General features: G+C 56.2%; 1 protein-coding gene and 1 long non-coding RNA gene across 8 annotated transcripts; one reads left to right on the top strand and one right to left on the bottom strand.

Annotated features, from left to right (window-relative positions):
* Window positions 1-10,111: 10,111 nt before the first annotated feature.
* DENND6B (DENN domain containing 6B) lies at window positions 10,112-20,789 on the top strand. 7 transcript variants are annotated; one of them, XM_070453568.1, is made up of 20 exons: window positions 10,112-10,366; window positions 15,557-15,595; window positions 15,666-15,708; window positions 16,279-16,391; window positions 16,809-16,889; window positions 17,425-17,530; window positions 17,649-17,728; window positions 17,803-17,865; window positions 18,111-18,166; window positions 18,653-18,775; window positions 18,855-18,950; window positions 19,073-19,167; window positions 19,286-19,351; window positions 19,486-19,550; window positions 19,635-19,724; window positions 19,794-19,847; window positions 19,971-20,080; window positions 20,186-20,288; window positions 20,380-20,454; window positions 20,536-20,789. In XM_070453568.1, the coding sequence occupies exons 1-20, from the start codon at window positions 10,205-10,207 to the stop codon at window positions 20,656-20,658; spliced, it is 1,743 nt and encodes a 580-aa protein (XP_070309669.1). In that variant the 5' UTR covers window positions 10,112-10,204; the 3' UTR covers window positions 20,659-20,789. The 7 variants fall into 7 exon arrangements, 5 of the variants coding, with proteins under 5 accessions (XP_070309669.1, XP_070309667.1, XP_070309668.1 ...); XM_070453566.1 differs by having other exon boundaries at window positions 19,635-19,847; XM_070453567.1 differs by lacking the exon at window positions 15,557-15,595 and having other exon boundaries at window positions 19,635-19,847.
* Window positions 14,142-18,656, bottom strand: LOC139030589 (uncharacterized). The gene is made up of 2 exons (XR_011482984.1): window positions 18,334-18,656; window positions 14,142-17,649 (listed from the first exon to the last, which is right to left on the bottom strand). It is a non-coding gene; the product is annotated as an uncharacterized lncRNA (long non-coding RNA).
* Window positions 20,790-23,540: the final 2,751 nt, after the last annotated feature.

Raw genomic sequence — 23,540 nt, 5'->3', positions numbered from 1 at the left:
CGCACGCCGGGGGCGGGGCCTCGTGTCGGGATGGGGCGGGGCCTCCGTGTGGGTGGAGCGGCCGTGGGCGGGGCCGCGCCGTGGGCGGGGCCGCACTTGGTGGGCGTGACCGCGGGGGTCGGAAGGGCCTCGAGAGGTAGGGGCGGGCGTGGCTTCCTCCTCCTTTGGTCGCTCTACATAAACATCTCCTCCTCTGTCGTTCCGTTTCTCCTCCTTCCTTCAATCTTTTCCAGCATCAGGGTCTTTTCAAAAGACTCAGTTCTTCGCATCAGATGGCCAAAGTTTTGGAGTTTCAGCTTCAGCATCAGTCCTTCCAATGAACATTCCAATGAACATCCTTTAGGATGGACTGGTTGGATCTCCTTGCAGTCCAAGGGACTCTCAAAAGTCTTCTCCAACACCACAGTTCAAAAGCATCAATTCTTTGGCCCTCAGCCTTTTTTATAGCCCAACTCTCACACCCATACATGACTAGTGGAAAAACCATAGCTTTGACTAGACAGACCTTTGTCAGTAAAGTGATTTCTGTTTTTTAATATGTTGTCTAAGTTTGTCATAGCTTTCCTTCGAAGGAGCAAGTTTCTTTTAACTTCAAAGTGGATCTGATCCCTGGCTTTGCCGAGCGTTGTCAGCAGAGGGTGCTGCAGAGGTTGCCAGAGAAGGTTTGCTACAGGGCCGCTCCCCTGGCCTCAGGCGCCACTTCCCCATGGTCCCACATTTGCCTAGACAGCTCCCCCCGAACATCTCTCCCAGGAAGACCGCAGGGTGGATTTCTGGCAAGTTCTATAGGGTGATCGTTCAGGAAATGGGGGTTAAAAGCATCAATCTTACAACCGAGAATAGAGTACAAGCCCTGCAAGCAAAGACCTCCCCCCCAGCTCCGAGGCTGGAGGTGCAGTAGGCAGAGTTTCAGAACAGGGGCCACTGCTTGCAATGCTCGGGCTGGTTGTCCTGCTGTGAGAGCCGGCAACCCTCAGCCTGATCATGATGCTCCTCTGGGGTCAGCCAGGGCCCCTCTCCTCTCCCACCCACCCTGAGTTCCAGTCCCTCCACTTCTAACTGGAGCCCCTCTCCCCCGCAGCCCTAGTCTTAGAACAGTCTCTCCCACCAAACTCACAGCAGCAGCCTCCCGGCGGGCTCCCTGCTGCTACCCTGCCATACTTGCTGGAGGCCAGCTTGTCATAGTCAGCACAGCACCCAGTGGAAACAAGTCCAACCGCGTCCCTCCCCCAGGGGCTCCCGTCTCACACAGCAGGAAAGCCAGTCGAGCTGCCACCCACAGCTCCTACACAGTCGGGTCTCATTCGTGCTCTGCCCGTGTTCATTTAGCTCCAAATCATGACACCCTCCTGCCACAGGCCATTGTCTGTGCGACATGTCACACCGTCCAACTGTCCCCCTACGTCTTAATCCATCATCCCTTCTCCCTGAGGACTTCCCTGGCCTCCCTACTTGAGATCTCGCCTCCATACACACGTGCACGTGGAGAGACGTGCACGCGCACAGGCACACTCACAGCCCCTTGCCTGCTTGGTTTTTCCTCCTTGTATCAGTAGTCGGGGGTCAATAGGGAGACAGAGACCACACAGTGACTTCAGGGAAAGTTTGACATAAAAACTCCTGACAGTGAGATTAACTATAAAGAATGCTATATTCAAGAAAGGACAGAACACTCCCTGCTCAGTGCTCCCAGGACCCAACTCCATTATTGCAGAGCAACAGGGAAAATTGGATCTGAATCTGAGGCAGTAAGTGGAAAGTGGACAAGTCTGACCTTCTGGAAAGTCAGCTTCTGTATGCAGCCTTTGAAACATACCTGAACTTCCTATCAACAAAAACAATGCTATATTTTCACCTAACAAGGTACATCTATTCTTACTGTAAGTGAAGAAGTCTCACTTTCCCCCGAGGGAGAGCATCCGTGCAGTCCCAGCAGCCACTGCATCATCACTGACTACATTCATCACTCCTCAGATTGTCACTCCCCCACTGAGTATTCTCTTATGCTCTCAAAACTAAATAGTAAAGTTAACTTTTGACAACTTGTGTATGTTTTAACTAAATTTACTATTCAGTTCAGTTCAGTCTCTGAGCTGTGTCCAATTCTTTGTGACCCATGGACTGCAGCACGCCAGGCCTCTGTCCATCACCAACTCCCTGAGCTTGCTCAAACTCATGTCCATTGAGTCAGTGATGCCATCTCATCCTCGGTCATCCCCTTCTCCTGCCTTCAATCTTTCCTACCATCAGGGTCTTTTCTAATGAGTCAGTTCTTCACATCAGGTGGGCAAATATTGGAGCTTCATCTTCAGCATCAGTCCTTCCAATGAATATTCAGGACTGATTTCCTTTAGAATTGACTGGTTTGATCTTGCAATGCAAGGGACTCTCAAGAGTCTTCTCCAACACCACAGTTCAAAAGCATCAATTCTTCGGCACTCAGCCTTCTTTATGATCCAACTCTCACATCTGTACATGACTACTGGAAAAACCATCAGCTTTGACTAGATGGACCTTTGTTGGCAAAGTAATGTCTCTGCTTTTTAATATGCTGTCTAGGTTTGTCACAGCTTTTCTTCCAAGGAGAGTCTTTTAATTTCATGGCTGCAGTCACCATCTGCAGTGATTTTGGACCTCAAGAAAATAAAATTTCTCACTGTCTTCAATTGTTTCCCGATCTACTGGCCATGAAGTGATAGGAACGGATGCCATGATCTTAGTTTTCTGAATGTTGAGCTTTAAGCCAAATTTTTCACTCTCCTCTTTCACTTTCATCAAGAGGCTCTTTAGTTCTTCACTTTCTGGCATAAGGGTGGTGTCATCTGTATATCTGAGGTTATTGATATTTCTCCCAGCAATCTTCATTCCAGTTTGTGGTTCATCCAGCCCAGCATTTCACATGATCTACTCTGCATAGAAGTTAAATAAGCAGGGTGACAACATATAGCCTTGATGTACTCCTTTCCTAATTTGGAACCAGTCTGTTGTTCCATGTCTGGTTCTAACTGTTGCTTCTTCACCTGAATACAGATTTCTCAGGAGGCAGGTAAGGTGGCCTGGTATTCCCATCTCTTGAAGAATTTTCCAGATTGTTGTGATCCACACAGTAAAGGCTTTAGCATAGTCAATGAAGCAGATGTTTTTTCTGGAATTCTCTTGCTTTTCCTATGATCAAACAGATGTTGGCAATTGGATCTCTGGTTCCTCTGCCTTTTCTAAATCCAGCTTGAACATCTGGAAGATATCAGTTCATGTACTGTTGAAGCCTAACTTGAAGAATTTTGAGCATTACTTTGCTAGTGTGTGAGATGAGTGCAATTGTACCGTAGTTTGAGCATTCTTTGGCATTGCCTTTCTTTGGGATTGGAATGAAAACTGACCTTCTCCAGTCCTGCAGCCACTGCTGAGTTTTCCAAATCTGCTGCCATATTGAGTGCAGCACTTTCACAGCATCATCTTTCAGGATTTGAAATAGCTCAGCTGGAATTCCATCACCTCCACTAGCTTTGTTCACAGTGATGCTTCCTAAGGCCCACTTGACTTTGCACTCCAGGATGTCTGGCTCTAGGTAAGTGATCACACCATCGTGGTTATCTGGGTCATTAAGATTTTTTTGTGTAGTTCTTCTGTGTATTTTTGCCACCCCTTCTTAATAACTTCTGCTTTTGTTAGGTTCATATCATTTCTGTTCTTTATTGTGCCCATCTTTGAATGAAATGTTCCCTTGGTATTTCTAATTTTCTTGAAAAGATCTATCGTCTTTTCCATTCTATTGTTTTCCTTATTTCTTTGCATCGATCACCTCGGAAGGCTTTCTTATCTCTCCTTGCTGTTCTTTGGAAGTCTGCATTCAGCCGGGTATTATCTTTCCTTTTCTCCTTTGCCTTTCGCTTCTCTTCTTTTCTCAGTTATTTATAAGGCCTCCTCAGATAACCATTTTGCCTTTTTGCAAAATGTGTATGTATTATTCCAACTCATTTAACATTTCTAATTGAAGTATAGTTGATTTACTGTATTGTGTTAGTTTCTGCTGTATAGCAAAGTAAATCAGTTACATGTACACATTCACCCGCTTGTTTTTAGATTTCCTGCCCATTTAGGTCACCGCAAAGCACTGAGTAAAGTTCCTTGTGCTGTACAGTAGGTTCTTGTTAGTTATCTATTTTATATATGGTTATCAACACTGTGTATATGTCAATTCCAACATTGTGTATTTCTTAAAAATGGAAAATGGAGAAAAGACAACAGTTAGTTTATATATATTATACATGCAAAAAGAAAACATGCTAAGCTACTACAATTCTGGTTTCTGAAATTGGTCACAAGATATAGTTGATAGTTATAGCTTTTCCATAGAATTCTCTTCCCATGGTGTACACAGAACAGTTAGTACAAAGCCAGGCTGAATCCACAATTTCTGGACAGAAGGACCAAATAAAATAAACTCTATCACTATAAATACCAAAAGCAAAATTATTCACCAATTAATTAGAAAAAGTAAAACTGTGATATAAAATAAATGTTCCTCTGGAGCACAGTCAGAACAGGAAGAACCATGGCCTGTCCCGTTCTTCTCTCCAAGAGCCCAGCCGTGCAGCAGTTCACAGACTGGGATAACAGAAAACTGCACGCACACATACTCAGTCGTTCAGTCGTGTCTGACTCTCTGCAAGCCCATGCACTGCAGCCCGCCAGGCTCCTCTGTCCTTGGGATTATCCCAGCAAGAGTACTGGAGTGGGTTGCCATTTCCTCCTCCAGGGGAATCCTCCAGACCCAGAGATCAAACCTGAGTCTCCTGCATTAGCAGGCAGATCCTTTACCACTGAGACACCTGGGACTCCCCAGGTCGAAGACTACTCCTCTATAAACCAAACAGGATCAACACAGAGAAACCCACACCTGTATACACAGTAACCAAATGCCTGGATGTCAAAGACAAAGAAATCCATGAAAACCACAAGAGGAAAATGACCCCCATCACACCCACAGGAAGGATGACACAGTTAAATAGCCGAGTTCTCACAAGAAATGACGGAGGCCACAGGCAGTGATATAACGTGCTCAGAGTGCCGAAAGAAAAACGAAACAAAAAATAAAAAGTGTCAAAGGAAAGACAAACCTGCCAAAGAATAAATTTTATGCTCAGCAATACTATCCTTCAAAAATGAAAGTTGGAGAAAAAAATGAAAATGAGATAAAGATATTCCCAGCAAACAAAACAAAATTTATTGGGAAGAGATTTGCCTTATCAGAAACACTAAAGAAAGTTCATTAAACTGAAAGAAAATGAAAAGAAAAAGAAAGTTCTTCAAACTGTTCTCTCAAATCAATAGGAGTGAAGAAAAAAAATTTAAGACAGAAAAAAAAACCAGGAGTGAAGAACCAAGTTCAATGACTTATAAAAACACTTATCTACCAAGATCAGTGGGGTTTATTGCAAGAATGCAAAGTTGGTTTAGCATCCAAAATTCAATTAATGTAATACACTATATTAATAGAAAAGAGGATAAAACCCACAAGATTGTCACAATAGCTGCAGAAAAGGCATTTTACTAAATTTAACACATATTCATGATAAATACTCTCAACAAACTAGGACCAGATGGGAAATTCATCAACCTCATTAAAGGAAAAATCTATAGCTAACATCAGACTTAATGGTGAAAGATGTTATGTTTTTTAAAGACTGGAAACAAGCCAAGGATGTCTGCACTCACCACCTCAGTTCTACACTGTAGGATTCTGCAAGCAGCTTGGTAGTCGCCAATCTATGCTGACAAGTAAAGGGCTAAACAGACTGAAAAATTAGCAGCTCTTCTTGGATCTGTAAGAGAAGGCAGGACACAGTAAACCACTCTTCCCAAGATAGGAGAGACAGGCAGGTGAATATAAGTCGTCACAGTCAGCAAACATGCATGAGAGAAACTGACATGAGACTCTGTGTGGGGAGGTGGGACTGAATTGTAATTAATGAATTTCTGGAGGCTCACCATAGGCCAGTTTGAGAGTTAAAAACACCATGGGGACTGAGTCCTAAGGGAGTCCATACAATACTCTGAGATTTACCCCTGGAGCATGACCAGGTTCCCAAGTAAATATAGCAGCAAAGTCCCCTCAAGCTTTCGCTGGGGGAGGGAAGGAACCATTCCCAACGTCCAGAGCACTCTGTTTTTCCTAACAAGGCTGCCTTCAAGGAAATCTCATTAGCCAGAGCCTGACCTGCTGGGGCATTATCAGAGCCTAACTGACCTGGGAGAGGGAAATGTTCAGCTCCAGCTTCCCCTGGACATCCTGCCCCAACCAAGGGGAGATAAAAAATGGAGAAACCCTTGTGAAGTTCCCATCCAGAGGCACAGACTCAGTAAGAGACTGGGGCCTCATCCCAAGATGTATCCAGGCCTGGGCTCTAGTCCCAGGGAAGAAGGCTTCCCCTCCCCCTAGCTGTCCCCACCCCTCACCTGACATTACTAAGGCTTGCTTTTAGCAGGTCCTTTCACCCAGTACATCATATCCAGCTGTCACGAAATAATTATAAGGCAAATCACACAATTAAATGGCAAAAGACACAATCGGAAGAGACAAAGCACAGTCAGAACAGACATGGCAGAGAGATTGGAATTATCAGACCTGCCACGATTTTTTACAGGAAAAGGATACAAGGTAAAATCAGCAAAGAGAAAAGGCTCATGGGGCCAAGCTTGGGGAAGACCATGTGCCAGCTTCCAGGGTCCTCCTGGAGTTACACTGGAGAAGCTTAATTGTCCCAGGGAGTCATGACAAAGGGTGTGAAATGTTGCCAAACAGGGAAGCTCATTAGAAACTCATGGTTTTAGCAGGAGCTTACATTTGTTTGCTAAGGCTGCTGTAACAGATACAAACCTGGAGATCTGAACAACAGAAATCTGTTCTCTCACCGTGTAGGAGGCCAGGAGTCTGAAATCAAGGTGTCAGCAGGCTTGATTCCTTCCAGAGGCTCTGAGGGACAAACCATTTCACACCTCTGCTAACTTCTAGTTGCTGTCAGCAATCCATGTAGGTGTATCACTCCAGTCCCCATCTCTGTCTAATGTTTATTTATGACGCCCTGGGTCTTCACTGCCGCATGTGGGCTTTCTCCAGTTGCGGTGAGCAGGGGCTACTCTTCCTGGTAGTCCAGGGGTTAAGAATCCTACTGTGCTCCACAACAACAGAGCTGCTCCCACTTGCCGCAACTAGAGAGAGAGCCTGTGCACAGCAACAAAGACCTAGGGCAGCCAAAAAACAATGGAAAATAATTTAAATTAAAAAAATAATGAAAAGGCTGACAACATCAAATGCTGGCAAGGATGTGGAAAAACTGGAACCTTCATACATTGCTAGTGGTAACATCAAATGGTAAAGCCTCTTTGGAAAATAGTTTGACAGTTTCTTATATACTGGACATACAGCCCAGAAAAGGGGGAGAAGGAGGAGCTGTGATAATGTGATAATTGGAGTCCACTGGAGGAGCTTGGAGGCTTCCCAAAGGTTGGGCTGTGACAGTCTTTGATTGGCTTGGATGTCCTTGGTGGAGGGAAGTTTTCTGCTTCCTGTTAGAGAAAAAGCAGAGACACCTGTCTTCCTGTTTCTGATAACTGACGATGAACGGTGAGCATGGGAATGCTCCCTACCAGAGTGTTCTGGCTATCCTGGCTCCAACTTCCACTGAAATTTCTTTAAATAACTCCACTGAGAGTGGATTATGAAAATGTCATGTATCCAGACAATGAACTACTAGTCATATAAGGGAACAAATTACTGATATTCACAACAACATGAATGAACTTCAAAAATACTATGCTAAGTTATGACCAACCTAGACAGCATAATAAAAAGCAGAGACATTACTTTACCAACAAAGGTCCATCTACTCAAGGCTATGGCTTTTCCAGTAGTCATGTATGGGTGTGAGAGTTGGACTATAAAGAAAGCTGAGCGCCGAAGAATTGACGCTTTTGAACTGTGGTGTTGGACAAGATTCTTGAGAGTCCCTTGGACTGCAAGGTGATCCAACCAGTCCATCCTAAAGTAGATCAGTCCTGGGTGTTCATTGGAAGGACTGATGCTGAAGCTGAAACTCCAATACTTTGGCCACCTGATGTGAAGAGCTAACTCATTTGAAAAGACCCTGATGCTGGGAAAGATTGAAGGCAGGAGGAAAAGGGGACAACAGAAGATGAGATGGTTGGATGGCATCACTGACTCAATGGACATGAGTTTGGGTAAACTCCGGGAGTTGGTGATGGACAGGGAGGCCTGGCGTGCTGTGGTCCATAGGGTTGCAAAGAGTCAGACACGACTGAGCGACTGAACTGAACTGAAGTGCAAGAAACCAAACAGAAAGGCTGCATATTGTATGTAGTTGTTTCCTGCATGCCTAAGTCACTTCAGTCTTGTCTGACTCTTTGCGACCCTATGGACTGTAGCCCACCAGTTTCCTCTGTCCATGGGATTCTTCAGGCAAAAATACAGGGGTGGGTTGCCACGCCCTTCTCCTGGGGATCTTCCCAATCCAGGGATCAAATCCAAGTTTCTTATGTCTCCTGCACTGGCAATTGGGTTTTTTTGTTTGTTTTACCACTAGCACCAGCTGGGAAGCTATAGGGCTGTTGTAACAAATTACGACAAATTTAGTGGCTTATAACAATGCACACTAACAGTTCTGGAAGTCAGAAATCTGAATTGCATCTTATGGGGCTTAAATCAAGGTGTCGCGCAGAACTGCATTCCTTCTGGAGGCTCGAGGGGTCCCTTGCCTGTTCTAGGGTCTGGAGGGTGCCTGCATTCCTTGGTTCATGGTCCCTTTCTCCATCTTCAAAGCCAGCAGTGTGGCAACTACCACTTTGTCTTCCTGATTCCCTTATCACATTGCCTTTTCTGCCTCATTTTGGCCCATGGACTCTAGGCAGAAGTGTTATATCACTTGTTGTTGCTTAGTCTCTAAGCTGTGTCCAAGTCTTTAGCAACCCCATGGACTCAAGCCTTCCATGGCTCCTCTATCCACAAGATTTCCCAGGCAAGAATGCTGGAGTGGGTTGTCATTTCCTTCTCCAGGGGATCTTCCTGATCACTTGTAGGCCAAGGTAATTAATAGCTAGCAGGTCTCCACTAATCTCTTTTCCACTGCCAGTGCCACAGGAGACTGTGTTCCAGAAGTAAGTCAAGAAGAGCCACCTGACTCTCCCATCGGTCTATGGACAGTGAAAAATCTACTGAAGACTTGGGAGTTGTTACTCCGACCTAGTCTATCCTAGGCTAATGGCGGAACGTTCCTTAGGGAAAAAAAAAAAAAAAAAAAAAAAAAAAAATATATATATATATATATATATAGCGTGTCAGTTAAATCATTGTCTCAGTTCCAAAGTTGCCCTTTCATGATCCTCTGTGCGATGGGCGGGAGGGGGGGGGGGCGGCACATTTTGAGGGGCAAGGGCAGGTGATGCCATAGAGGAAGAGGGGGCTTGCTATCTGCCCCCAGCCACACTTCCCCACCGCAGCAGAAAATAAAACGGCACTGCTGGCTGGATTTATGTGTTATACACAGGGTTCGGTTTGGACAGACGGGTCTGACACAATAATGCAAGGCTGTCCAACAGGGGCCCAGAAATATCTAGAAGAGTGGTGGACCCAAGAGGCGAGGAGGGCACTGGCGAGGGTCTCCCAGCACCCGCTATCCGGGCTAGAGGAGGCAAAAGTGCCCTAGAGGTCGCACACGGACCGTCTGCAAAACCGCACACCAGGAGGCGACCACGGGGACAAAACTCGAGGGAGACCAGGACAGCCGGTAGAGCGGGAGCTCGGTAACGACGAAACCTGGCCGGGCAGGACGCTCGCCCGGTTGGGCCAGGCAGGGACATACCATGGCCCCCGGGGCCGCTAACCCCGCCCAGGCTCTGCCTCCCCGATCACTCCTCCCACCGGAAGTCTCTCCTCCAGGGGGTTCGTGCCGCTCTGGCCCGCGCGGACGCGTCTCGCTGATGGTCTCGGAGCCGCTCCGCCGCACGGCGCTCCTCCAGCCGCCAGGGGCGCGCGAGATCGCGCCTGGGCCGTTCTGGCCCGCGACGGCCGCTCGACTGCTCCGCCGCGCGGTGCTGACGCGCCCGGACTGCTGCCGCCGGTCGGTTCCCTCGGCAACGCCTCCGGCCGTTCCCCGGGCAACGCTGGGCGGTGCCGGTAGCCGCGGTTATGGACCAGGGGGCCGGCGCCGGGCAGCAGCCGGCTCGCGGCCGCCTCGGCGCGCCGTCCTCAGGGACGCGGGCCCCGGGGACGCCCTGGGCACGCTTCTCGGCCTGGCTGGAGTGCGTGTGCGTGGTCACCTTCGACCTGGAGCTGGGCCAGGCACTGGAGGTGAGGGGGCCGCGGGCCGGGGGCCGGGGCGGCCGCGGAGGGCGGGTCCTGCGCTGTCGCTGGAGGCGGATGCGGCTCAGGCGTTGCCGAGGGGCGTGGGAATCCCACTGCCCGTGAGATACCCTCCGATTCTTCCCCTTCTGGAACCCTGCACTGGTCCCCTCCTGAAACACGCCCCCCAAGCAGAGGGGAAAATGTGAAGTTGCCAAGACCAATGTATGGGATGGAGGAGAGGGGAGCCCTGCACTTCTGATCCCCAAAGTGGCACACTTGATTCCTCACCAGGAAAAGCCTGCCTCCCCTCTCCCCCCCCACCCCCCCGGCCTTTCCAACACTATAACACCTTCTCCCCTCAGTTACTCCAGCCAGAATCCCAGGGGTCACCCTTGACTCTTCCCCTCCCTCCATCCCACATCCTGGGAGGATGCAAGGCTGACAGCTCCACCTGCAGCAAGGCTCCAGATCGGTCAACCTCAAGTCCAATATCTGTGGTCTCTTGCTTAAACCTTTGGACTCCTCCTCCTTCACTTAGAACCTGATCCAGACCCCTGGTGGGTCACATCCAGCCCCAGGAGTCATCTTTCTGTGCACTAACTGCACCCAGCCCACCCAGCCTAGGGGACTCCCCCTCCCTGCGAGACTCTTTCCCACCCCCATCCACATGGATGTAGATGACAAAGTGACAGACTGGGGGAGGAAGGCCTTCTGTAGTTGAGCAGATCCGTTGGGATGGTCCTTTGTGCCCTGAAGGCCATGACACAGACCGTGGAGCTGACCAGGGCAGGGGAGGCTTAGGAGGTAGCCTTCAGCACGCTGTCTGAGGCAGCTTTCTGAGAACCCAGGAGGTGGTGCATCCCATGACTGCAGTTGGCCAAGGTGAGCCCGGTCAGCCGTCATGGGAAAGCCAGCGTCAGGGTGGGGGCTGTTTTCCAAGACGTTGCTGAACTCCACGAGACTGTGGGAAGCTCATGTCCTAATGGGCAGAGGGCTGACACTCCCCAGCTCGCTGTGGAGACCCCATTCGCAACAGCTGTCCCCTGATGGCACACCAGGCTAACTTGATGCAGGGACCTGAGCCCAGAGAGGTCAGGTGATTTGTCCAACATCACAGAGTCCTTTCCTGCTGGTGCCCAAATTGTTCCTGATAAAATCACAAGGGAAGGGAGTCCACTGTCTCCTTAAGGCATTCTCATGTATGATTTTCTAGAACTTAACCATTCAAGCAAGAACAGTTAAAGGCTCCATGTGCTGAGCTTCCAAGCTTTGTAGAGGCTGTATAACTCCTGGGGTGTTGGGGGGCCGGCATGTCTGTGCAGGGATCGGGCAGGGCGGCCACCTGGTGCTCACCGGTTTGCATCTTGTCTTTCTTCTCTCCCCTGGAGATCATGGGGAGGATCAGGGGTCATTTCAGCTGAGTCCACAATCACTCATGGAACACCTGCTCTGCACTTGTTCATTTATTATGGGCTTGGCCTAGCTGAGCACCACAGAGGCTCTGGTACTGTGCTTGGCGCTACCCTCCAGGCACTCATGGGTCATGGAGACTCCATGGGCAGACGCAGCTCAGAGGAAGGAACGGTGCTTGGCCAGATCTTGCAGGATGAGAAGGAGGCATCCAGACCTGGGAGGGGGGCTGTTTCAAATAACCTCTCCACCCAAAAGCCAGCAAAGGCAAAGGCAAGGAGCCAGCCGTTCAGTCACTCAATAAATCCAGTATCAAGCGACTGCTAGGCTCCACGGTCCTGGTGCTGGACATGAGGATGCAGAGCTGGGTGCGATGCTGGGGCCTGCCCACCAGGAGTTCATGTCCTGTGCTAGAGACATGGAGAGTCAGTGGTGCAGGACCCGCCCCCTCCAGAGCATGCAGGATGTGTGTGGTGTCCCACCCATGTGGGTGCTCTGGAGCCTGCAGGCAGGCAGAGGTCAGATGTGCGGGGAGGGCGGGCAGGGCTGTGCTCTCAGCAGAGGGCCCGGCTCTCCTGCCTCAGGCCTTGGCAGTGCTCCTCCCTGCAGCCCTGCCTACCACAAAGCCTGTGCGGAGAACCACGGCCAAGGGCCCAGGGGGTCCTGTCTAGACCGGGTGTCAGCGTCCTCCTGGCTCACCATAGCTCCCGCACTGCACAGTCTCAGGACTCTTTCAGTCTTCAAAACCACTGGGTACCCAAGGGGCTTTTTATGTGGGTCGCATCTATCAATGTTCTCTACACTAAAAGTTAAAACTGAAAATTAAAAATGCATATTAATCCATTTTGAAACATGAGATACCATTTATGTTAATATAGCTATTAATATCCCCACCAAAACAACCATATTTTCAGAAACAAGTTTAGTGAGGAGAATGGCATTATTTGATACTTTTACATCCCTTTTAACGTCCAGCCGAATGGAAGGCAGCTAGACAGACCTACATGTCATGAAGACCCCCATGTCAGCTTCAGTCAGTGCCCCTGACGGCCTGCGTCACAACCTCAGGAAGTGATGCTGCACACTGTGAGAAGGAGTGACTGGAAAAGGCAGCCTCGGCTCGGGGAGCCTAGGGCACCCAAGGACACCCACCCCGCTCTTGGAGAAGTGCTCTCTTAGAGGTGCCTCCTCCAGCAAGGCGAAGCTCCCACGTCTGTCTTCCTCGGGACACCTGGGTTACGGCAGCACCACCCCTGAGCCCTGAGGCTTGGGTGGGAAGGAGAGGGGACAAGGCTCACCGTGGGGCAGGCTCCGCGCCCTCTAGCTGTCTCTGTGGGTCTGCCCCGTTTGTCCCCTTGCTCAGGCGTGGCCTTCCCCCTGACCTCTGCTCCCAGCTCCTGAACTCTGAACACGGAGCCCTGGGCAGGGCTGTGAGCCTGCTCAGACGCTGCAAGATTCCTGTGCCTGCAGACCAGATTCAGACCCCTGACCTCAGCACTGAGAGCCGGTTGTGCCCTGCCCCAGCCGCCAGGCACCTACCTTTCCTCTGCCCTTCTCAGCAGACATGCAGGGGCCTGGCCTGTGTGGCCCTGGGCTCCTGCCTCTCTGGGCGCTGTCTCCAGGTACCTCTGTGGGCCTGCCCCACAGACAAACAGTGTTTGGCCAACTCCCCACCCACCTCTTCCCAGGCGGTTCAGTGGTAAAGAATCTGCCTGCCAAGCAGGAAACACAGGTTCAATCCCTGGGTTGGGAAGAGCCCCTGAAGGAGGAGATGACAACCCACTCCAGTGTTCTTGCCTGGGAAGTCCCATGGACGGAAGAGCCTGGCGGGCTGCAGTCCATGGGGTCACAGAGAGTCAGATGCGACTTTGCGACTAAGCAGCCAACAGCAGCAGCCTCCCTCCTCTCGGCCCTTCCTTCCTGGTGCCTCCTTAGCTGACATCTTCTTGTGATTTCTTCTTGACCCACCTGTTCCACTGTCCTTTAGAGACATGTTTTCACATTCTCCTTAAATATAAGCCCCTCAGAGTTGGGGGTTCAGTTTCAGGCCACTGTAGTAAAGCCAGTCACACAGATTTCCTGGCTTCCCAGCACATATAAAAGTTATGGCTACACTAGCTTCCCTGGTGGTTCAGATGGTAAAGAATCCGCCTGCACTGCAGGAGACCTGGGTTCAATCCCTGGGTTGGGAAGATCCCCTGGAGAAGGGAATGGCAATCCACTCCAGTATTCTTGCCTGGAGAATCCCATGAACAGAGGAGGCTGGTGGGCTACAGTCCACAGGGTCTCATAGAGTCGGACACGACTGAGCTACTAACACTGCTACTACACTAGAGTGGTCTAATAAGCATACAAGAAATAGCACTGTATCTAAAAAACAATGTATGTGCCTTTATTTCAAAATGCTTTCCTGCTAAAAAACGCTATCATCTTGAGCCTTCAGTAAGTCATCTTTTTGCAACAGTAATACCAAATACATAGATCACAGGTCACTGAAACAAATACAGTGATGAAAAAGTTTGAAATATTGTGGAAGTTATGAGGATATGATGCAGAGATGTGAAGTGAGCAAATGTTGGAAAATGACACCCATAGAATTGCTACAAACCCTTAATTTGTAAAATAGTCATGACATCCACAAAGCACAATAAAGCAAAGTGTAATAAATTGAGACATGCCTGTACAGTATCTGGTGAGGGTCTACTCCCTGCCAGGGGCTCCGAGGCAGAAGTGCCTGGGACACAGTCCCGGTCCTCTTAACACTTGGAGGCAGCAGAGACCCAGAGCAAATAGGACAAAAGCTATGTGACTGCGCCAGTGGGGGTCCCAGGGCCCAGCACCCACCATCTGGGGCTCAGGGCACACCTCAGAAAAAGCCTAATTTCAGCCAAAACCCAAGTCCTCCTCTGCCTGGGAGTTTGGCACACAGTGAACAGGGCGCCACGCACACAGGCCCCCCCAGGTCCTGGCCCGCTGCAGGCAGCCACTGGGAGAGCCAGCCTGCAACGTCTGAGCACAGGCCAGGGCAGCGGCGACACCCAAGGTACCGCAGTGCTCCAGGGGATGCCTGGGGGCCACAGGGACTGAGGGCTCTGGGGGCCGCCTGCCGTTTTTCCTGTCCCGCAAGGAGATCCATTCAGGCCCGCTGCCTGAGCACAGGGCTGCTGGCCGGACCGGCAAGCCTCAACCTGCTTGGCTCCCCTCGAGCGTGGCCCTTTTCCCACATGCTCCCTGGCCACTCCTGGGGCTTGGGTACCCCAGGGGTTGTGCTCCAAACCGGGAGCAGGCTGGAAGCCCCCGGACTCCTGACTAGCAGGGGTTGAAGTGAAGATGCTCAGAGGCAGGGGTGCCAGCGTCAGGCACCACCTAGTGAAGCCAGGACGAGGAGGCTGGCTGTGCTGGCTGCGTGAGCAGGCAGGGAGGGCAGGCGCAGCCCAAGCCCCTCTGGCTGGGCAGAGTGAGGGTGGAGGCCAGCAGGGCCTGCCCCCCTCCAAGTGAGGGGGTGTCTCGGGGATGGGCGTTTGGGCCACAGAGACAGAGAGGCTGGTCTGAGCAAGCGCCTGTGAAGGCGAGGATGTGGGCAGGGAGTTGAGCTTGGTCAGGATGTGCCAGCCAAGAAACAGGAAGTACAGTGGCCAGGAGTGGCCCCATGATGCAGGGCCCAGGGCCCTGGTGGGGCGTGGAGCCCAGGAGAGGGGGAGGGTCAGCAGGGAGTCAGAGGAGGCGGAGGGGGTGCAGCCCAGGCCGGCCCAGCCTGTGCCACCAAGCGGTGTGTGTCCCCCGCAGCTGGTGTACCCCAGCGACTTCCAGCTCACGGACAAGGAGGTGGGTCCCAGCCCTCTCGGGAGCAGACCTCGCCTGGGGAGCAGACCCTCACCGGGTTTCTGTGTTTCAGAAAAGCAGCATCTGCTACCTGTCCTTTCCTGACTCCCACTCAGGTAGGCCACCCTGCCACCTCTCCCTGCCCTGCCCTGCCCTGGGCGTCGCTCTGGGACCGGTCCAGCCCACTCCGCCTGGAGCCCCGGCCCCGCTTCCCTCTCTGGGGGATGTTTTGGGTCCTGTGCGGCCGCCAGGCTCCCTGGCTCCTGTGGAAAGAGGTGTCTGGGCAGAGGGACCCGTGGGTTCTGGTCTTTGCCCCAGTGGAGGGGCCGCCAGCTCCTGGCGTCAGCCCCTCCCCGGGGCTTGCGTGTGTGGCCAGCCTGTTTTCCGTCCCAGGCAGGCTCAGCCAGGCCACACGGAGGTCCTGCCACCCCCCAGCGGGCTTCCTCCGTGCCCACACTGCGGGGCTGTCTGTGCACATGTCCGTGTGCCGAGTTTAAACCCCAAGGTACAGGGGTCAGGACACAGGGGCCTCTGTCGGGAGATGCAGACCCTGAGGGCTGGACTCACCACGGCGTTCGCAGACAAGCAGAGGCCTGCCCCGGGGGGCCCTGGCCTCCCCCCCTCAACTGCGTGCTGGCAGGAGAGACCCCAGCTGGACCCAGTGTGATGGGCCCTCTCTTCCCCAGGCTGCCTCGGGGACACGCAGTTCAGCTTTCGCATCCGTCAGTGTGGAGGACAGAGGCGCCCCGGGCACGTGGGTGAGAAGCGCGGCGACAGTGGGGCCCCCGCGTCTCTGCAGGTGAGCGGCTGCCCCCTCCCCTCTGCTGTGGGCCAGGATGGGCGCCGGGAGCTGCCCCTTCAGACCGCCTGGCCCACCCCCCAGCCGGCAGGGTCTTCAGCTGCTGCAGGCTGAGCCTAGTGCCCCTAGCCTCAAGCCGGGGCCAGCCAGCCCTTCGGAGGCCCTGCCGGTGTCCCTGGAGCTGGTCCTGGGCGCTTGTGTGCACCAGGGCAGGGCTCAGGGTGCAGGCCTGCAGGCCTCCTGAGCCCTGAACTGCTGCCCGGGTCTGCGTAGATGTCCCTGGAGAGATTCCCAGAGCCGAGATTCCCAGGCCAGCTTAGGGCTGGGGAGAGCGTGCCGCGACCTGGGTGGGGGTCTGCGGGAGCAGCAGGGAGTGTGGGCAGGGGGGCGCGGCCTGTCTGACACCCCTCCTTCCAGAGGGAGCCTGCACACTTCTTTGGCTACGTGTACTTCAGGCAGGTGAAGGACAGTTCCATGAAGCGGGGCTACTTCCAGAAGGTGAGCCCCGGGTGGCTCCACTGGGAGCTGGGGGCAGCCACTGTCAGGAGGGACTGACGGCCTTGGGGTCCAGAGCCTCCAGGAGCATCCCCTCCTCTGCAGCCCCGGGCCCTTGGCGCTGGGCTGAGCCCACCACCCGCCAGGCCGGGGTGTGGGCTCTGTGGAGGCCCACAGCCTTGTCTGGCCCAGGCTCCCTGCCCCTCCCCACGCTGGGATGTGGGTGGGGCCCCTTGTCACACTCTCAGTGACTTCAGTCTTGAGCTCAGGTGCCAGAGCAGAAGGCGCTTGAACCCCAGGGAGATCCTCCCAGAACCCCGGCCGCGTGCCTTTCCCTGAAGGCCTGGGCTCCGGCTCGCCCTGCTGAGGTGGTGGTTTTCTAGTGACCTGAAGTCTCTCGTCGGGCTGTTCCTGGGACAGCTGTCCTAGAAAGCCGGTGGGACGCCCTTCCTGGGCAGCCCTGGAGAGCTGGGCCCGGGGGTCCCTGCCGGGTCCTTGGGGGCTGGGGTGACGTCTCACCGGCCCCCGGGCCCTGCAGTCGCTGGTGCTGCTGTCCCGCCTGCCCTTCGTCCGGCTGTTCCAGGCACTGCTGGGCCTGGTGGCCCCTGAGTTCTTTGACAAGCTGGCGCCCTGCCTGGAAGCAGGTGAGTGGCCAGCAGGTGCAGTGGGGCCGCTACGTCTGCCCGGCTGTAGCTCCCGGCGGCTCCGCTGGGCAGCTTGCTCCAGGCCTGGCCTCTTGACGCTGGCCGCCTATGTCCACAGTCTGCAACGAGATCGACCAGTGGCCGGCACCCGCGCCGGGGCAGACCCTGAACCTGCCCATCATGGGAGTCGTCCTCCAGGTGGGGGCTGGCGGCTGGTGTGGGGGCCCGTGTGTGTGGCCCACCCCGCCGGCAGCTGCCCCCTTGGTCCATAGGTGCACATCCCACTGAGAGCGGACACGCCTGAGCCCGGGCCTCCGAAGCAGAGCAGCCATGAGGTGGGTCCCCCGCCACCTGCCTGCCACGACCCTCCCCTCCCCTGCGGGGGTCCTGGGGCCGGCCAGACCCCAGACAAAGCCTGTGACCCAGTGGGGGGCGAGGTGGCCCTGCCCGCTCCTGTGCGGTGGGCACGGGGAAACATGTGGGTAGGGATGCGGCCCGAGAACTCTGCTGGGGGGACGGGGGCCGCTTGGTGCTCTGGGGCACCAGCCTCAGTCTCAGCCTGACCCCTCACCCCTCACAGACCCTGCTGCCGGCCCCGGTGGTCCTCCCCAGCGTCCACGAGCTGGACCTGTTCAGGTGAGCCCTACAGGCCCCCACCTCCCCCCGCAGACCGTGAGCGAGCCCCCAAGGTTCAGGCCCATGGAGGCGGGGCTGCCAGGGGCACTGCCCCTTAGGAGTTGGCTCCCGGCCCGTTCTGAGAGGGAGACTCTGGCGGACAGGGAGCCCAGTGCCCAGGTCTGCACCTGGAGGATCCGAGTGCCGTGCGCAGGTGGGCAGATCCTGGCAGTGACGGTGCTGGGAGGTGCCACAGGGGGAGGCCGTGCTCCCTGGAGGGTCAGCGGGGACCCCACCTCTGCAGATCCGCCTTCAGCCTGGGGGCCGCGGAGCGACCTGGACTTGCCCTCAGCAGGCTCCCAAGTCTCTCACTGTTTCCCTCTGGTGTGAGCCTGGTGTCCACTCGGAGCAGGACCCGCCGGGACCTGTGGGGGCAGGTGGTCAGGGCTGGGGAGCACCCCCCCCCCGCCTGGCCAACACCCCCGCTGGCCCCCCTGCCCCCCCCAGGTGCTTCCGGCCCGTGCTGGCCCACGTGCAGCTGCTGTGGGAGCTGATGCTCCTCGGGGAGCCCCTGCTGGTCCTGGCGCCCTCGCCTGCTGTGTCCTCAGAGATGGTCCTGGCATTGACCAGGTGGGCTGGGCGGCCGCCCGGGGGGCGGGGCCAGGGCCAGCTGGCGTGCTCACTGCTCCGTGGGCCCCCCCCCCCGCAGCTGCTTGCAGCCCCTCAAGTTCTGCTGCGATTACCGTCCCTATTTCACCATCCACGACAGCGAGTTCAAGGAGTTCACCACGCGCACGCAAGCCCCGTAAGCACCGTCCTTGGCCCCCTCCGCCACCCCTCCCCTGCTCCGACCCCCCTGCCCCCTCACCCCTGGCCCCTGCCCCTCCTGCCTTGCCTCCTTCCCTCCCTTTCTCTCTCTCTCTCTAGACCAAACGTGGTCCTGGGAGTCACAAACCCTTTCTTTATCAAAACACTCCAGCATTGGCCCCACATTCTCCGAGTTGGGGAGCCCAAGATGTCAGGTGAGGCTGTCCGGGCCTCCACCCAGGGTTCTAGGGATGTGCGTGGGGCCTTGCGGGGTCTGAGCCTGCAGAGACAGAGCTGAGGCCCTGAGGCGCGGCCATGGGGTGTGTCTCGTAGGGGACCTTCCCAAGCAGGTCAAACTGAAAAAGCCCTCGAGGCTGAAGACCCTGGACACCAAGCCAGGTCTGTGTTCCTCTTCTCCTCCCAGGGCCCAGAGACAGGCCTTGGGGTGGGCAGGGGCGGGCAGCGGGGCTGGCACAGCCAGAGGGGGTGCCCCCACCCCCAGAGGAGAGCATGTGGCCCTCTGCCCTTCCCAGGCCTCTACACTGCGTACACGGCCCACCTCCACCGAGACAAGGCCCTGCTCAGACGGCTGCTGAAGGTACCGCTGGGGGTGGGGTGCTCCCTGTGGGAGGGGTACCCGGGCCTGGTGCTTTGGTTCAGCCCTGGCGATCCCCACCCCCAGGGCCTGCAGAAGAAGCGGCCGTCTGATGTGCAGACAGCAGTGCTGAGGCGGCACCTCCTGGAGCTCACTCAGAGCTTTATCATCCCTCTGGTGAGGCCAGCACGGGGTGGCGGGCGGGGGGCAGGCTCTGGCCCAGACTCACTGCCCTCCCGCCCCCAGGAGCACTACATGGCCAGCCTCATGCCGCTGCAGAAGGGCATCGTGCCCTGGAAGGTGTGGTCCCAGGAGGGCCGGGGGTGTGCCTGGGAAGTGCCCCGGGGAGACTCCTAGGCGGCCCAGGCTTGCCCTGGGAGGCTGGTCCTCCCGCACTCACTCGACGCCATGCTGCTGTCGCAGACTCCGCCCCAGATCCGCCCCTTCTGCCAGGATGAATTCCTGCAGGGCCTGGAGCGCGCGGGGCCCCAGCTCACCTGTGTCCTCAAGGGCGACTGGCTGGGCCTCTACAGGTGGGCGGCCTGTCGGCGGGGCCCAGGGCTCCTGCGGCCAGTGGGCGCGCACACCCGCCTGTCAGCCCACGGGAGCCCACAGCCGCCACCCCCCTGCCCCGACAGGCGGTTTTTCAAGTCCCCCCATTTTGACGGGTGGTACCGGCAGCGTCACAGGGAGATGACCCAGAAGCTGGAGGTCCTTCACCTCGAGGCCATCTGTGAGGCGGTGAGGGGGGGCTGGGGTGGGGGGTCTTGGAGGGGAGGCCACGGCCAGAACTGGGGGGACCTTGGAGACAGACAGCCTGTTGTCCGCACAGAACATCGAGATCTGGATGAAGGACAAGTCCGAGGTGGAGGTCGTGGATCTGATCCTGAAACTTCGGGAGAGACTGGTGAGACGCTGCGTGGCCCTGCCCGCCCTTAGCCAGTTGGACGTGCAGGCTGCCTGCCCCTGAGTCCCGCTGTCCCTGTAGGTTCGGGCACAGGGCCACCAGCTGCCCGTGAAGGAGGCAACACTGACGCGGGCACGGCTGTACATCGACACGGCCATCGGCTCCCTGCCCAAGGACCTGCAGGCCGTCCTGTGCCCTCCCTAGGACGGTGCCCGTGGGCTGTGGCCAGGGTCTGGCCGAGCCGCTGTCCTCCCCCGCCCTCCCCAACGAGCTCCCTGCTGCCTGCCACCTGGCACCGCTGTCGTCCAGCAGTAAAGGTGGCATTTGGAACCGCAGCCTGGGCCCCGACTGTTGGCGGCTCATGTGCTAGCCGAGCTTCACCCCACCCTGGGCCCCACCTGCCCGCTCTGAGGTCTTAGGCGAGTGGGGAGGCGGCACGCTGTGAGCCCTGGCTGATCTGATCTGGGCCAAGGCCACCCACCCCCTCCAGACGCCCATCTGCCCGCACCCTGCAGGCCTGGGCATTGCCTTTGATGCGCCCTTTAGACCCACCAGGACGCCCGGCTCAGGACAGAAGACAGAAGGAGGTGGCTGCCAGGCAGACGCCTCCCTCACACAGGCGTGCCCCCCCACCTTCTTGCCTGGAGCGGAATCTCTCCTCCAGTTCTCGCCTGGGAGGGGAGGAGCCACTTCGACCAGAGGAGTGCTGCCCTGTGGGTTCCACTCGAGGGACACCCTGCTGGGCACCCCTCCGGCGCTCGGCCCTGCCCACCCCAGGCTCACAGGCGCTCCAGTGGCCCCCCGTGTGTCCATCAGCCCCCGCAGGCAAAAAAGGGTCTTGGACTCTAGCTAGACCTGGCCCCTGCAGCTAGAGCCCTCCCCAGCCTCCAGAGTTTCAGGGCCCCAGGCTCCTTGACAAGGAGTGAAAGGCCCCCCAAAGTGACCCACGCCCCCGTGGGACACCGTGGAGCCCTGGACCCAGGCCGGATCAGTGCTGTCAGCTGCGCCCAGAGGGAAGCTTGGTCAGCCGGGGCAGGGAGGGGTGGGGCGAGGCCTGGACCCAGAGCCCCAGGCCTTCGGGAGGTCCCAGCCTCCCAGCGAAGTAGCCCGAGGCTGCACAGGAGAGGCTCCCTGAGGGCCGCAGGGTGCGGCCCAGCGGGGTGGGGGGGGGGGTAGGGGGTGGTGGGGTGGTGGGGGTGGGCCTCCTGTCCTCTGGAGCACCCTGCTCCCCAGCAGGGGGGGAGGGTGGTGCCCCCAGATGGCGGAGGCACTGGTCTCAGAACCGCTGGTGTCCGCTTGTTCCCCCTGAGCACCACCTCTGGCAGCCTCGCGTGTGGCTGCAGGCGGAAGACAGTGAGGCCTTCAAGAGAGGGGGACCTCGTGGATGCAATGCCCCCACAGCCCACCCACTCTGGGCCAGGGCGGCCAGGCACGGGTTGCGCCCCACCATCACTGCAGCACATTGCCCAGTCTCCTCCCTCCGTTTTCGGAGGGTGATGGCATGTGCTGGAGGGCAGCCTCAACCGTGGTCCTCCCAGGGCTGGGCTGCAAGGGTGCACCAGGGTATCCTTGACCCCCCAGACTTCTGCCTCCAGCAGTCCCAGCGGGCACCACCAGATGTCCCTGGATGCCGGCGCCCTTCCTCCAGCACCGCTTGAGTCCGCACCACAGCCCCTCAGCAGCTTGTCCCCCTGGTGGGGGCCGCGGGGGAGGGCTGCCTGGCAGGGTGGGCATCGCTGCCCAGGGCAGAGCACAGCCTGGCCTGGGGTCCTGCCAGCTCCATCCTCCCCCCGGAAGCTCCCTGGTTCTCTCAGGATCAGGTCAGCTCTGGCTGGGCTGAGCCTCTGTCCCTCCCCAGGGCCAGGGCCAGACAGTGAGGAGGGAGGAAAGGTCAGCAGGGTCAAAAGAGGCCAACGCACCACCGACCAGGGCCCTGTGCACAGCCAGGCCTGGAGGGCAGGAAGCAGTGGTCCACGGGGGCTCTGCGGTCAGCCAGTGTGGGAGGCCGTCTGTTTCAGGAGGTTGTGTGTGGGTCTGGAGTGGTGGCCAGGGATGGGCGTGCGACGACAGTGGGCTGATCCAGGGACAGGAAGGACAGTCTTCACCCCCAAGCTTCCTGCAGGCTATTTAAAGCCTCCCTTTTAGTCTGGGATGGGGGCCTTCCCACATCTTTGGTATTAAAGTGTCTGTCTGTGATACAATGCTTGTCTTTTAACTTCCTCTTTTGATGAATTGGCATCCCTATGAGATTTTGGTAACTTCAGGGTTCTGTTGGTGGGGCGTGGATGGGCCTTGGTGTGGATGGTTCAGGGCTAAAAGGGTGAAGGTGTGGCCTTGCTGGTTGGGAGCATGTCGCAGAAAGAAGTCATGTGCAACCCTCTCCAACAGCTTCATCCTAGTGGGGGGTTTGAGCACTAGAGGCAGGGTGGAGGAAGCTGGCTGTCTGCAGGGAAGGGGAAGTTGGATAGCAGCTCCCTCAGAAAGGGGGGGGGGGGGTCCCAGTGTGGGAGTTAGGGTTAGGGCTGGGAAATGGCCTCACACCCCTCTGGGTCCCCAGCAGCCGCTCACCACACCAGGACTTGTGACTAGAGAGTGTCCATGAGGGAGCAGGAGGACACAGGAGAGCTGGCCTCCTGGCGGGGGAGTGGGGGGGGTCCCCACCTTGGCTCAAGTTGGGTGGGGAGCAGACAGGGGCATCAGGATCAGGGCAGATGGGGCCGTAGTGACCAAAAGTGGGGCAAGCTCTTGTCCGGAACTGGACTCCCCAGGGAGGGGCCCTATCTTGCCACCCACATCCAAGCACTGGAAGGTCAGTCAGTGGGTCCTGGTTACTAGCTGGGGGAGGAGAGGGAGGGTGGCGGGAGGCCAAGGGCCCCTCTTCCCCCAGGAGGTGCAGGGACAAGGCCCAGCAGCCCCCAGCCCCGCAAAGGACAGGTGTGACCGGCCTGTTCCCCAGTCTGAGGGTTGGGGTGCCAGGGGTCTCCATGTGGTGGGCACTCTCCTCCAGAGCCCAGATCTGGGGTCCTCGGGCAGGGAGGCTGAGCCTGAATCCGGCCGAAGCTCCCGGGCGCCGCGCGGTGTTCACC

This window comes from Odocoileus virginianus, chromosome 23, assembly GCF_023699985.2.
Source record: "Odocoileus virginianus isolate 20LAN1187 ecotype Illinois chromosome 23, Ovbor_1.2, whole genome shotgun sequence".
In the NCBI taxonomy this organism is placed as follows: domain Eukaryota; kingdom Metazoa; phylum Chordata; class Mammalia; order Artiodactyla; family Cervidae; genus Odocoileus; species Odocoileus virginianus.
Note: the sequence above shows the minus strand (reverse complement) of the source record. Positions and strands in the feature narration are given on the sequence as shown.